At 31.1% G+C, this 13,658-nt stretch overlaps 1 protein-coding gene across 11 annotated transcripts in view; it reads left to right on the forward strand.

Moving 5' to 3' along the window:
- The window catches only part of LOC106468736 (CREB-regulated transcription coactivator 1-like), a 40,054-nt gene that overhangs the window by 23,103 nt on the left and 3,293 nt on the right, over positions 1–13,658 (forward strand). For 5 of the 11 annotated variants that reach the window (XR_002612701.1, XR_002612703.1, XR_002612704.1 and 2 more), the window contains exons 10-14: positions 795–929; positions 3,426–3,692; positions 6,151–6,496; positions 9,036–12,042; positions 12,997–13,138. Coding sequence is in view for 2 of the 11 variants with exons in the window: in XM_022397103.1 (XP_022252811.1) it covers positions 795–929; positions 3,426–3,692; positions 6,151–6,496; positions 9,036–9,265 (978 nt within the window). In the remaining 9 variants the exon portion in view is untranslated. The other 6 variants (XR_002612702.1, XR_002612706.1, XR_002612705.1 and 3 more) reach the window with 5 other exon arrangements.

The following is a 13,658-nucleotide window of genomic DNA, read 5'->3' on the forward strand; positions in this document are numbered from 1 at the left end:
GTGCTTGAACCCTACAATGTCTCATCTCCAACTGCTAGTAGTGTAGATAAGGGTTATGAGTTGAGTGCTTGAACCCACAATGTCTCATCTCCAACTGAAGTAGTGTAGATTAAGGGTTATGAGTTGAGTGCTTGAACCCACAATGTCTCATCTCCAACTGCAGTAGTGTAGATTAAGGGTTATGAGTTGAGTGCTTGAACCCACAATGTCTCATCTCCAACTGCAGTAGTGTAGATTAAGGGTTATGAGTTGAGTGCTTGAACCCACAGTGTCTCATCTCCAACTGCAGTAGTGTAGATTAAGGGTTAGTGTAGATTAACTCCATAGATAAATTGTTCTGAAAAATTTCATTAAAAAATGCCTTTTGGAATTTTTAAATATGTTATTTTTTTATTATTGCTTTTAATGTTACACACTAAGATTTGTTAAATTAAATAATAACAGGACTTAAACATAACATTTGATAGACAGAAAGTGCTGGTCATGTTTTATTTAACTCAACATTGGAATTCAAGGCTTATATAATCTATTTAATAATGTTACAAAGAAACTTGTATAACTCCAACAGTACACAAGTTTTCTGTTGTAGATCTGCACTGGTATGGTTATGTAATACTGGCATTACTGTTTTGTACAAATAAACTAACTGATTTGATATTCAGTTCTTTAAATTTCAAGACTTGGTTGTTCTGTAATGCTTCAAATTTTATTTGTGATTGTATTCCTAAAGATAAGGTACAAGACAGTGTTATGTATAGTGCATGGTGTATTTACTTTCAACTGTTTGTTTTTAGGGCTTGACTATCGACACAAACGCTCTCTCATTAAACAACTATCTGCCTCAGCAGCAAACATTTGGTATGTATCCGCAGCAGCAACCTAATCAGAGTCCACACCATAATTATGGACAGAGTCAAGCACTTTCACAGGTAAAATTCTGGATAAAGTCCACCACTTTTATAGGAATATTCTATATAAAGTCCACTACTTTTATGTATAAAATTCTGTATAAAGTCCACTACTTTTATAGGAGTATTCTGTATAAAGTCCACTACTTTTATAGGAGTATTCTGTATAAAGTCCACTACTACTGTAGTAAAGATTCACGAGTAACCATATAAATAGACAGTTGTAAATCCTTTGTAATTAAGACATCTGAAATGTATGTAGGCAGTTTCCAAATGTTCTTCTGTTCAGTGTTTTTAGATAATGGGCAAATCTTCCAAGTATGAAATGTGGGCAATATCTTAGCAAATAGAAAAGAGAGGAGGTTCTTATTTTATATTCTAGCTTGTCAATATCTGTATTTTGAGTTTCTAATTCGTACAAACCTATAGCCTTAGTAAATCATTTTTATCTAATTAAATAATGCACCAAAGAACATAGAATAATAACATGCAAAAAGCAGACAACGTCCCATAACTACAACAATTTTTCTGGCTTCCTAACTATACAACAAGAGCCATTACAAATTCGTCCAAGCTAGTCGTTTCCATAGGAACGAACCTTGTACTGAAAGAGAAATAGACAATTCTCTCTACAGAAAACAATGTAATATAATATATCATTTGATAGATGAAAATCTTGGCTTTCTATTGGTTGTAAATGATATGGTATTAAATATGAGAGAACTATTAACAAATCCTAAAAAAGAAGATGTGACAGGTAGGTGTGGCAAGAGGGGTCTGATTTTCTACTTGATGGCTCTGTAACCAAACAAGATTGAAGGCTATGAAAATTATGTTTTGCCTGAGCGATGACAATATTATAATGAGTAATTTACATTAAATTTCATACTTATTGTAGGGGTGTTGATTAAATTACAGAAGAAGGGATGGCTCGAAAAAAAATAATTTCTTACACTAGGGAAAATTCAGGATTTTTTAAAATATTGCCTTATAAAATTAAGAAATTAAAACTAACATACTATTAAAATATGGATTATTAGCTACAGTTTTATGCTATACTAATTTGTATAACATGAATAAAAATGAGTTTAATCAAATTTTGAATATAGGTCACTAAAAACCTTGTGACGTGCAGTAAAGAGAGAGTTAACCAAACTGCATTAAAAAAACTTATTAAATAGTATCTACTTTTGGTTTAATAAAAAATGTGTATTTTCAGTTAGTTTTGGTTTAATAAAAATGTGTATTTTCAGTTAGTTTTGGGTTAATAAAAATTGTGTATTTTCAGTTAGTTTTGGTTTAATAAAAATTGTGTATTTTCAATTAGTTTTGGTTTAATAAAAATTGTGTATTTTCAATTAGTTTTGGTTTAATAAAAATTTTGTATTTTCAGTTAGTTTGATATTTTTTTATGCTGTGAAATTTCCAAACTTTTTGTGATAATTTTTTAAAAAAAACATTAAAATGTTACCTTTCATATTAGAATTAAAATTTTTTGGTTGTTGATCAGAAAGTTCCATTATATATATATATATTCAGTCAATGTAAACTTAACTGATTTTTCACTTCATATTTTTCTTTCACAATATCCAAATTTTCCTCAGGTTAAATCCCCCCTGAGTAACATTAGAATTATGGATGATGTCATACCTTCCCCAGAGAAAGACATCTAATCAACAATACAAGTATAGATGATGTTAAAAATTTTCTCAGATAATACAAGCAGTATATCACCCAGTGGGAGTGTAGACAGTTGAGAATAAATAAAGTTTCAAGTAACATCATCTGTCTGTACGTTTCTCAAATAGTGATCATGAAAATGTTTTTTAAATTTAAGTTTTCTGTAAAACATAAGTTTTTGATTTTTACAGTTTAGTTACTTTTGTTAAAAAGTGCTTACCTTAGTTCTACGCTGATTTGTACTTGAGTACCTGCTTTTGTAAGTCTTCTTTTTTTGTCACAAAAGATACATTAGGAACTCAAATACAATGTTCAAAAGCCATTATAATTTATCTGGCTTTCTAACTAAGTTATAAATAAGTTTAAAAAATTCCTTTACTAATCGGAGCACCAACTTCAATATACACACACATCAAAATCTACTTTTAAAATGGCTGCTTTCACTGGGAAAATAAAACAAAGTATCATTGAATCACATAATTCATAACATGACCTTTCTCGAAGTTATAAATGTACCATGGACAAGTAACAAGTGATTGTAAAGGCATGATATAAATGTACCATGGACAAGTAACAAGTGATTGTAAAGGCATGATATAAATGTACCATGAGCTTGTGTATGTAATTGATTAACACTCTGAAATACAGTAAGGAAAGAAAGAAAATCTGAGAAGGAGAATTCAGAGTAAAAATTTCATATGTGCACTTTGATCCCCACCCCAACCATATCCAAAGTATTGATATAATATGTATTAGGAACTTGTAGCTTTTACTTTCATGTTTACGTTTCTTACATGTTTCATAAAATGTATTTCATAACAGTCTCAATGTTCACAGATGCCAGTGGGACCATACCATAACAACAGCATAGCTGACCACTCGTCTAGTGTTCCTAATTCACCTGTGTCTCAGAGTTTTTCCCCCATCAATTCTCCGGGCCTTGGACCTAGCTCATCTTTGAATAAGAGTCCATTCACAGAAAATAATAACTATTTGTTTCACCACCACCACCAGCAGAACCACCATGCAAATATTCTACAGCATCAGTTGGAACAGTACGATGTTGTAGGTGAAAGTTTTGAACAACCTGACCAGTTTGTTATGGTAAGCCTGTAATTGAGTGTTGTCTTAAGGGAATGGGTGGACAGCTAAAAAAAGTAATGCATGTTTGAAGCATTATGGGAAGTATTTTGAAACTGTTCTTTGCAATTTTATGTAGGTTTTTCATTTTATTTGAGTCTGATGCATGGGCATCGGACACTGGAGAATGGAGGGCTTTGGAATAGTTGGCTTGTGGTCATTGTTTTAAATGTGCAACTCCATCGAAGGCTATTAACCATTTCGCGACGGGTACCCCTTTAAACACGTTTCTGTACAAGTCACTGCATTACATTCACAATTTAATTATACACCTTTATTATCAATTTATGTGAATGAAATTAATATTATAATGTATGTTATGATTATAAGTTTTATGTTATCTAAGTTTTAAGTCCTTTATTTCAAAATAAACCTTTAAAAAACAACTTAAAACTTCAGGTGTATTGTCATATGACTAACAAGCAATGAAAATTCTCTACTTTGGCTCTCTGTATCTTCAATAATACAATGGTAGTTGAGTAGAGGTATGTCTATACATTAAGATGCTTACATAACCTTTTGACTCCTTCATTTCAAAGTTATTTGAGTGAGTACAGGTGAAACAAGTAATCAGTTTTAGCAACCCCTGGTAGCTTCGATGCCCACCTTCAACATATTTATTTGAGCTTTATAGCCTACATATAGATGTTACATACACATGTGTATAGTCATTAGAAATAGGTCATTTTACACTATAATCTGAAAATGGTTATTTCTTAATTGGAACATAATGGAGTACATATAATTGATTGTATTGTTATAGTTGGCTGCTTGATCGACTATAGCATTTACGGTTGTTTTTTACCTAGATATGGTATAGTTAGAAATATGGTTTAAATTGTATTCAGATCTTACTATTATATTTTAGTTATGTTTTAATTAAAAGGTTTAAACATTTTAAAAATATACTTCATACTTTGTGTATTAGTTTACGGTACTATGTGGTGCACGAGAATATTGCTGAAGGGTTGCACATATCTCCCAAACACTCTGTAATGATGCCTTGAGGGCACCGTCGACTTGTGTTTATCTCTTTAAATTTTAGTATGGCTAACAAAGCACAGTATTAAAGATACTAAAAGATGCACGTAAGACTGGCATTTATTGTATAAAGGAAAATATTATTAAAATCAACTGTAAAGATGATGTGGTGCATGAGGATTTTGCTGAAGGGTTGCACATATCTCCCAAAGAAACTGTAATGATGCCTTGAGGGCACCGTCGACTTGTATCGAGATGAATATTAAGTGGTAAAGGACAAGGAAGGAAAGTAAAACATAAAATATTAACTATATGTGACCCGAAATTCTGAATATAAACAAAGGAATATCTTTAAAGATGTTCTACAAAAGATTAAAAGATGTGTACTTTTTTTTTATTTCCTAATTTTAATTATTTCATTGCATTGTACACTGATTATAATGGCTAGAGTTAGTGATATGGTAGAGAAAAAATAAATAAATATATAAACATTTACCTTTAGAAGGTTTTAGAAGTTATGCAAATGGAATAAGAAAAGTATTTTTATACTTAAAATGAAAATCACTTTGCACTCAAATTATTCACAGTTTGAGTAAATAAAGTTTTTATTAGAAAGATGTAATTAAAATAATGTACAAAATACTTGTAAACTTTAACAGAGTTACAGTATTTTTGTTGCACAAATGAATAAAAACCCTATAACCTGAGTGATTTCGAAAGGTGGACCTTTATTCTTCAGGGGCAAACTGAGAATGCTGGTGTGGGATATAATATATATAACTGTTGTTGTTCTTTATGAAACCTAAACCTTTTGTTTGGGTCAGTAGGTTAATGCTGTTATATTTTTATGTTTTTAGTGTAAGAGGTTACAAGTAAACTTGTTGAGGTGCATATACATTAATATTATTAGATAGGGCTAATTGTGTTTTGTTCTAAATACCCTGACCCTGAGAGAGCATGATTGTTCATGGTCTCATGTATGCATTCTAGTATTCATAGATTGGATTAATTCTGTTAATTTTATAAACTTTGGCCACCAGAGGGCACAGCTAATGCTCAACTGTGGGTAGGGTTAATCCTATTGTATTGTTTATTTTTTCTATTATGAGTGTTTTGAGAGCTTTAGAAGATGTATAATAAGAATGTAAATATGGATCTATTTATTAACACCAAATGGTATTTTCTACTATAGGTGTTTGCAAATCATAGATATGATGTTCCTATGTCATAAGTTGTTGTTAGTGTGTTATGGAATTTCCGGAGGAAATAAAGATTTTCCAATATATATTCAATTTTTAGTATTTATTTATTGTATAATCTGTAAAGTATAAATTGTTTTATTTAAATTTGTGCAGATTTTACACTTGTTCTTTGGATATTAAATAACCGAAAAACTGCTAATATTGACAGCTATCTATTTTTTATTTTCTTCTTTATTTAGCAGTTGCCAAACAGAAGTAATACAACATCCAATAAGGACGTATCATCACCTAATGTTTCCAATATATACCACACAAATTTTGATTCTGTAGATGGGTCAGGATCACAGGTAGCTGTGGATGTGGGTATGGGTGAAAGAAATCGGTTTCACTATGCTGACCTCCAAGGTGAAGGCCTGCCCAGACCCCAGGACAGTGTAGATACCAACATGATGTATTATGGGATATCTTCCACGGGATCGGATCCTCATCAGCATTCTCCAACATTGTACTCTAAATCTACGGTCATCTCCTCCGTTCATCAGTCTTCGCCCCAGACCCCTCAAACACCAACCATTATTCTCACAAGTAAGACTGTTAAAACCTCTGCTGTTCATCTTTCCTAAAACACGACTGTTTAGAAATAATTTTTGGATATTTTCTATTAGTAATTAAAAAAACTAATATTTCTAATGTTAGTAGTAAAGAAAATGGAGTTCATCTTATTCAGTACGCAGATTTTTTTTTTTTTATCAACGTGGTCCTCAATGAAACAACTTTCTACATTTTTAGGACATTTTTTTGCACGTTTTTTGCATTGTATTTTGTTATTAATCTTTTCGTATTCAAATATATAAGATAAGGGAAATCTGTCCTTTTGATAAGTGCTTAACTATCACTCTGAAAATGTGGATAAACAGGATAACTTTAACTGGCTAAGACAAAGAAAGTGATAGTTAAGCACTTATCAAAAGGGCTGGTTCCAAATGGAGGTTTTTTATTGAAAGATTCGTATTATCTAAGTCAATAGGTTGATAGCAAAGTGATTATTAACTCTTACAACACGGGCTAGGTCAGCTTGACCAACCACGTGACCTCTTTGTACTCGTTTAAAGTCTTTATAGTTTTGATACTACTATCTTTTAATAGAGCATGTATATCTTCACAAAATTTGGCACACTTTCAGTAAACATTTTAAGCCTTTCACATACAAAAAATAATATTTTTTAGTGAAGTACTTTTAATAAACTGAAAATAGATTTGTCCGTGAATATATCAAGTATTTTTTTACTTGTCCGTGTGCAAAGTGATTTTCATGTTAAGATTAAAAATATTTTCCTCATCTTAAAAATCTCAATTTTCAATTGCATAATCTTTAAAACTTCCTACATACATTTCAAATGTTTGTTTTCAGTAAAACTTTATATTTTACTTGTTATTGTCTCTACCCTAACTGTATACAAGGTCGGTCAATCTGACCGGCCTCATAACCACAAAAAAGAAAAAAACAAAAAAAAAACAGTAAATCTAAATTACCATTTTTTTTTCTTTCTAGAATGACTTCAACTTGTAACATGAAACTACATGTGTTTATCCGAAGTAGTTTTAAACTTGTAAGAGTATACAAATATTTATATTTTATCCCTTTTGAACCATGTTTAACTACTATTCACGCCATTATAGGTTGTAAATCAATTGGAGAACATGGAGCTCACATTACGCTATCGAATTACGTTACCCACAAGCTGCTCGCATGCATGCCTTGTGAAACATTTTTATAATATTATAATTTATATTACCTAATCTAACCTTAACTAACCTAAAGAGATTCCTATTTTTACATTTTAGTTATTTTATAGTAATAAATAAAGAATAAACATGAAAAACAAGAAATAAAGTAATTAACCATGTATTTGTTTTTGCTGTTGACTGTCGATAACGCTTAACCCAACTTTTTTTTTTATACTAATGGTTGTAATGAACTGAATAATTTTTATTTAATTAAATAATGCACCAAAAAACATGGACTAATAACATGTAAAAAGCAGACAATTTCCCCTAACTCTCACAATTTTTCTAGCTTTCTAATTAAGCGACAAATACTATTACAAATTCATCCAAGCTAGTCGTTATCTTTTCTGTGGGAATGAAGCTTATACTATTCTGCTTATGAAGCTTATACTTATACTTATTCTGGCTTTCTAATTAAGCGACAAGAGCCGTTACAAATTCATCCAAGCTATTCGTTATCTTTTTTGTGGGAATGAAGCTTATACTAACTGAGAAATTTACAATTCTCTCATTTGAATAGATCAAAACCTTGACTTTTTATTGGTTATGCATAATATAGTATTAAGCGTAAGAGAGAACTACTAACAAATCCTGAAAGAGGATATGTGACGGGTGGGTATGGCAAGAGGGGTCTGATTTCCTATTTGATGGCTCAGTAACCAAACAAGATTGAAGGGTATAAAAATTATGGTTTTTCTGAGCAATGATGATTTTATGTCACACTTCTAACATTAGGGGAAATTCAGGATTTTTACAAATATTGCCTTATAAAATTAAGAACTTAAAGCTTATATACCATTAAAATATGGATTATTAGCTATGATTTTATACAATACTAATTGGTATAACATAAACAAAAAGTAGTTTAATTAAAGTTTGAATGAAAGTCTCTAAAACCTTGTGACGTGCAGTAAAGTATGGCTGAGGCGAGAGGGTTAAAAGGACTAGTTTTTTAGATAATAGTTAATGTTATTTTACATTTCATCCAAGTCAACTGTACTTAATTGTTACTAAAAAGACTGTTTGTTTGTTTTTTGCAATAGCCAATTAAAATATTCCAAATTATAGTTTTCGGATGGTCAACAGGGTCATAGTAAAGCAGATATTAAAAGAATTGTTTTTTCTTGTTGGAATAACCTGTAAGTTGAGGGTTGAGTTTCTAATTAAATGAGTAATGTCAAGTATATTTATTGTAGGTATCATTGTTGTCGCTATAAAAGTGGTTAAGGCTTAGAAAAGATCTTGTGATGGTATTTTTTACAGAATTCAGGCTTCATTAGTCCTCTTTTTCTAGGACATATCTGCTTTTAATTTGGATTGTTTTACCTTTCCTCAGCCCCTGGAGGAGAGGAGCCCCTGATGAGGCAGGACTTTGCCAAAGACATTGGTTCTGCTATGGCCAGCATGACTGGCTCCTTTGACACAGACTTTTTCACTCCCGATGATGCATTACGTGCTGGTCTGGATCCCATTGACTTTGATGGATTGCAGATCCTTACAGATCCCGATATTTCTGTAATAAGTGATCCAGCTACTGAGGAGACTTTTAGGCTTGAGCACTCGTAGCAGTTTCTGCCATCCATGTGAAGGTTTGTAACCATGCCCCTTGACACAGTCAAGCCTAACAGATGTGTGGGGCTTTAACAGCTTAATCAATCAGTCCTTTTTTACCCTCTTCAGGAATGTAAACATAACTGTACTTCACTTTACCTTGTGAGTCGAAAAGTAGGGAGTGTTTGCCATTGGCCATTTTGCCACATTTCCATTTGAACTATTTATTTGTTTTTGTATAAAATGGAATGGATTATTTTTAAAAATAAGAAAATGTTTGTTCTTGTGAAAAGAATTCATTGTTTGAAGAGCCTAGTAACAGTTTGTAAGTCCTTCTGAATTTAGTGCTTGTATTTTTAAAAGCTTTGTTTTTAAGACAAGTTATCATGCCTTAAGTGCGTGACTGATACTTTTAGTGTACATAGCTGTAAATTGTCATTTTTTTAGTGTTTATCTCTTTAAATTTTAGTATGGCTAACAAAGCACAGTATTAAAGATACTAAAAGATGCACATAAGACTGGCATTTATTGTATAAAGGAAAATATTATTAAAATCAACTGTAAAGATGATGTAAGATCTGTTTAAATTCACTTCTATTTTTTTTTTTGAGAGGTAAATCTCAGTCGTTTTCAGCATGCATTTTTCTTGGAATTTTGTGTTGTGTTAAATCTTTAAAAATAGTGTTGTCAGTACGTGACTTTTAGCGTAATTGTTCTGATAATAATTGAATATTTTTTTCCTCTGGTTATTTTTAGAATCAGCTTGCTTGTTTTCAATCTATCTGTCAAGGATAGCCTAAAGTTACTTTGAAAGAGCTGAATGGAGCGAAATAAGCATTTTTTGATGTGCTAATATGTATGATGGAAATAGGATTTTTCCTACATGTGGGTGGTTAGTAGGTTTGGTTTCATTCTGTCTCAGTCAGTGAGTAAAAGAGGATGGCTCGATTTGACATAACCATTTTTTTTAGGGTGGGGGATCTCTTATTATTCATAAGTAACTTTTTTTTCTTCAATATTTGAAATTGAGTCTAATCATATCACTCGGCTCTTACCACTGGTCAACATATAAAGTTATATTTCAAGGCTTTTAGTTGAGAAGTTTTTACAAATATATATTTTGCATGTGATCTGTGAAGCCACTTGATTCCCTGTGATCTGATCGTTAATTTGTATAGCTGTGTACTTAATACATGGCTACTTGTAACAATTGATTCATGTTTGGGACTTAAGAGTAGTGCACAGTTTTTGTTTTGTAGTCTTATCAAAATTTAGCAAAAGCAATTAATTGCATCAAAAGCCAAATGCAGCAATGTTTGAATGTTAATTTAAAAAAATAAGAATTGTAGTTGCCTTTCAATTCAGGGGAACTTTCTAGAAGATGATTTTTTTTAAACTGCAAGTTGTAAAATGTTCTAGTAAGATAATTAATTAAATTTTTAATAATAAAATATTTTGTGTAAAATACACTTAAATTATGACTGGGTACCAAATTATGTTTTTGAGCACACGTAGGAAGGAAGTTAAGTAATGCCCGTTGATTGTATATTTCTTATAGTCTAATTGACTTTGTCTTGGGAATATTTTTTGGGGGTTTCTTCAGAATACCTCAAAAATAACTATTTGCTGTTTTATATTCAATCTTTAAATAAAACCTCTTAAAATATTATATTAACTCCTTTTATATCTTTTTAACTCTTGATATGCTGAGTAAAATCTTGACCAGTTAAAATATTTTTTGAAAGTATGTCAAATTTACAAATTCAATTGTCATTTGTCAATGTACAGTCTTGTGATATATTCACTTCATTTTCTATTGGATAAAGTGTAATATTTTGCTTTCTTATCGGTAGATAGTAAAGAAAAAAAAAAGTTAAATGTATCATATTCAATTTTCTCTCTATATTTTTTCTCTCATCTAATCTTTGCCTTAAATGTTAAGGTACAATCTCCACATTGCTATCGAACCACACATGATATGTTTGACGTAAATATTAGTCACTCTTAAAGCCAAAATAATCTTCATCCATATTCTACTGATTTCCAACATAGCCTAATATACCAGTTGAATCACAAGCTCAAGGAACTGTGTTTTATTAATGAAAATGTATAGAGACTGTTTAGCTTCGTAAGCTCTGTATGTGTAGATAATTTTGCATTAATGGATTTTTCAAATTCATGTTTTTAGTATGTACATTATGAACTATAACAACGCTGTGTGTTATGACCCAATATAAATATTTATCTAATGTGATTTAAACTTTCATGAAGTTTTTTTTAGTTATCCTAAACATCTTTCTTTCTTTCTACAAAAGGAAAAGAGCTTTTTAAATCCTGTGTATTAACTTTAACTTTTTTTTATTTACAATGAAATTTTCTTCATCTTAAAGCTAAAAGATAAATATTTAAAAATTAAATAACATATCATTGAAAATAACACTTAATAAATCCTTTTCTCCAGTGATCTGTTTTAAACTTTCTGTTAATAACACGAGGCTAGCGGCTTCCCTCTTTCTTCAGTTGTTCCAAATGCTATTTAGAGTATTGATAAAGTTTAATATACTGCTGTGATCTGAGGAGCAGTAAGGTGTCTATGGTGGAAATATTGAAAGGCCTGGAAAAGTGTTATTATGAGTGAACTGGGTTTGACCTAGGGATTAGTGTGCCAAGACTGTGAATCTGAGGGTTCATGTTTCTCATCTATCTCCACAAAAATGTGCTCTACACTTTGGGACCATTGGTGTGCTATAAAAGTCCATTACTCGACGAGATGAACATCCCAAGAGTTTGCAGTGAGTACCATTGACTAGCTACCTTCCCCGTTGTCTATCAGGTGAACGTTAGGAAGGGCTAAGTGTAAATAGCCCCTTGTGTAGATCCCGAAACAAACATAAACTTATGCAAGATAGGCTATGATCTTCACAGTTAGATATCTTTCATTAACTATGTGTGTGTTCTCTTGTCTTTTCTGTAATATCCTCTCCAAACCACCAAAATAATATGTAATTTACTGAAACTGACACATACTAAGTGTGTTTTTTGTGGACATGGGAATAATTATTGTTTTTATTTGTTACAGATATATACTAGGGAAGTAATAGATCATATTTTGCCAACTTAGGCATTATACGTCTGGGATTTAATGAAAATCTTTTTGCTATGACTTAAAGAGTAATAGGAACATATACTCACACAACAAAAGATTGAATAAGGTGTTTGTAGCCCATCGTTATAATTGCAGGAATACTATATAAGGTGAACTTTCCATTGGAAGTGATTTTTTTTCCAAATGTCTAAAAGTTTTATTTCTTTATTAAACCAAAATAAAAAAAAAATACATTTTCTTTCTGCACTCATACGAGTTGTTTTTTTTTTCTAAAATGTTTATTTTATTGTAACTAATTTGCCCGGCCAAGCTGCACATGTCAGTTATTGAAAGTTTCACACGTGTTTTTTTACGTGCTGTATCCATATTCCATATTAACTTTCCACACTTGTTAAGCTTGTGTTGTTCTTTAGAAAGAGCATAAAAGTTTTAATTTCTTTTATCTTCTTTATTCACATATAACTGTTTGAAATGAAACATTGGTTCTAACCTTAACATGTTTATTATAATATGTTGTCTCTTGGTTAAGTATCCAAAGTAGAAATGATAATTGAAAGATCATTACTGGCTTGGTTTTGAGGCTTTCCTTAGATTTATATGAAAGTTTTCCAGATTGAATAACCTTTCTTTTGATATTTAGGAAAATTTTTAATAATGCACCAGAGGTGAACTTCAGAAATTGTGAAAACAGATTATAGAATTGGATTCAATTTCAGCCTCTTCCTGGGTCTGTAGAAACGCAGCCAGTTTTAACCTAATGTGACAGTGTTCATAAAAAAAATGTAAGTTGAAAAATATGAGAGCCTGATGTGAAATTAGGACTATTTTAAGTTATTTTATTTTAAATGTTTTGATTGGTTCAAGTGTGTTAAAACTTGTGAAATCTGTATTACTTAATTCTTAAGTTCAAAAATACATGTTACACAAATATGTGGGTTCTACAGTATTGAACATAATCTACAACTAATATTTATAAGTAGTTCACGGGTGTTTCTTGATTTTTGTTTCATTTCTTTACATGAAAGTATAAAGCCCTTTAACCTGTCGAAATATTTAAAAGTTTAACCCTTCTTCTTCTTTACCAGGTCAGATGTTTTGGGTTCTGTCAGCTTGGGTGTTCCATCATTAGTTGGTTGAAGTTGGATTATCTCTGCTCACATTTTACCATTCATAGTTAAATACTATAGATACTATATGCTTAGATGTTACCACTTATCAGCTGAATAGTTAGTTCTGTCAAGTCAGATTTTGTCTTACCACAGCTGAACAGTTAAGTTCTGTCAAGTCAGATTTTGTCTTACC

This window comes from Limulus polyphemus, unplaced genomic scaffold, assembly GCF_000517525.1.
Source record: "Limulus polyphemus unplaced genomic scaffold, Limulus_polyphemus-2.1.2 Scaffold3140, whole genome shotgun sequence".
In the NCBI taxonomy this organism is placed as follows: Eukaryota; Metazoa; Arthropoda; class Merostomata; order Xiphosura; family Limulidae; genus Limulus; species Limulus polyphemus.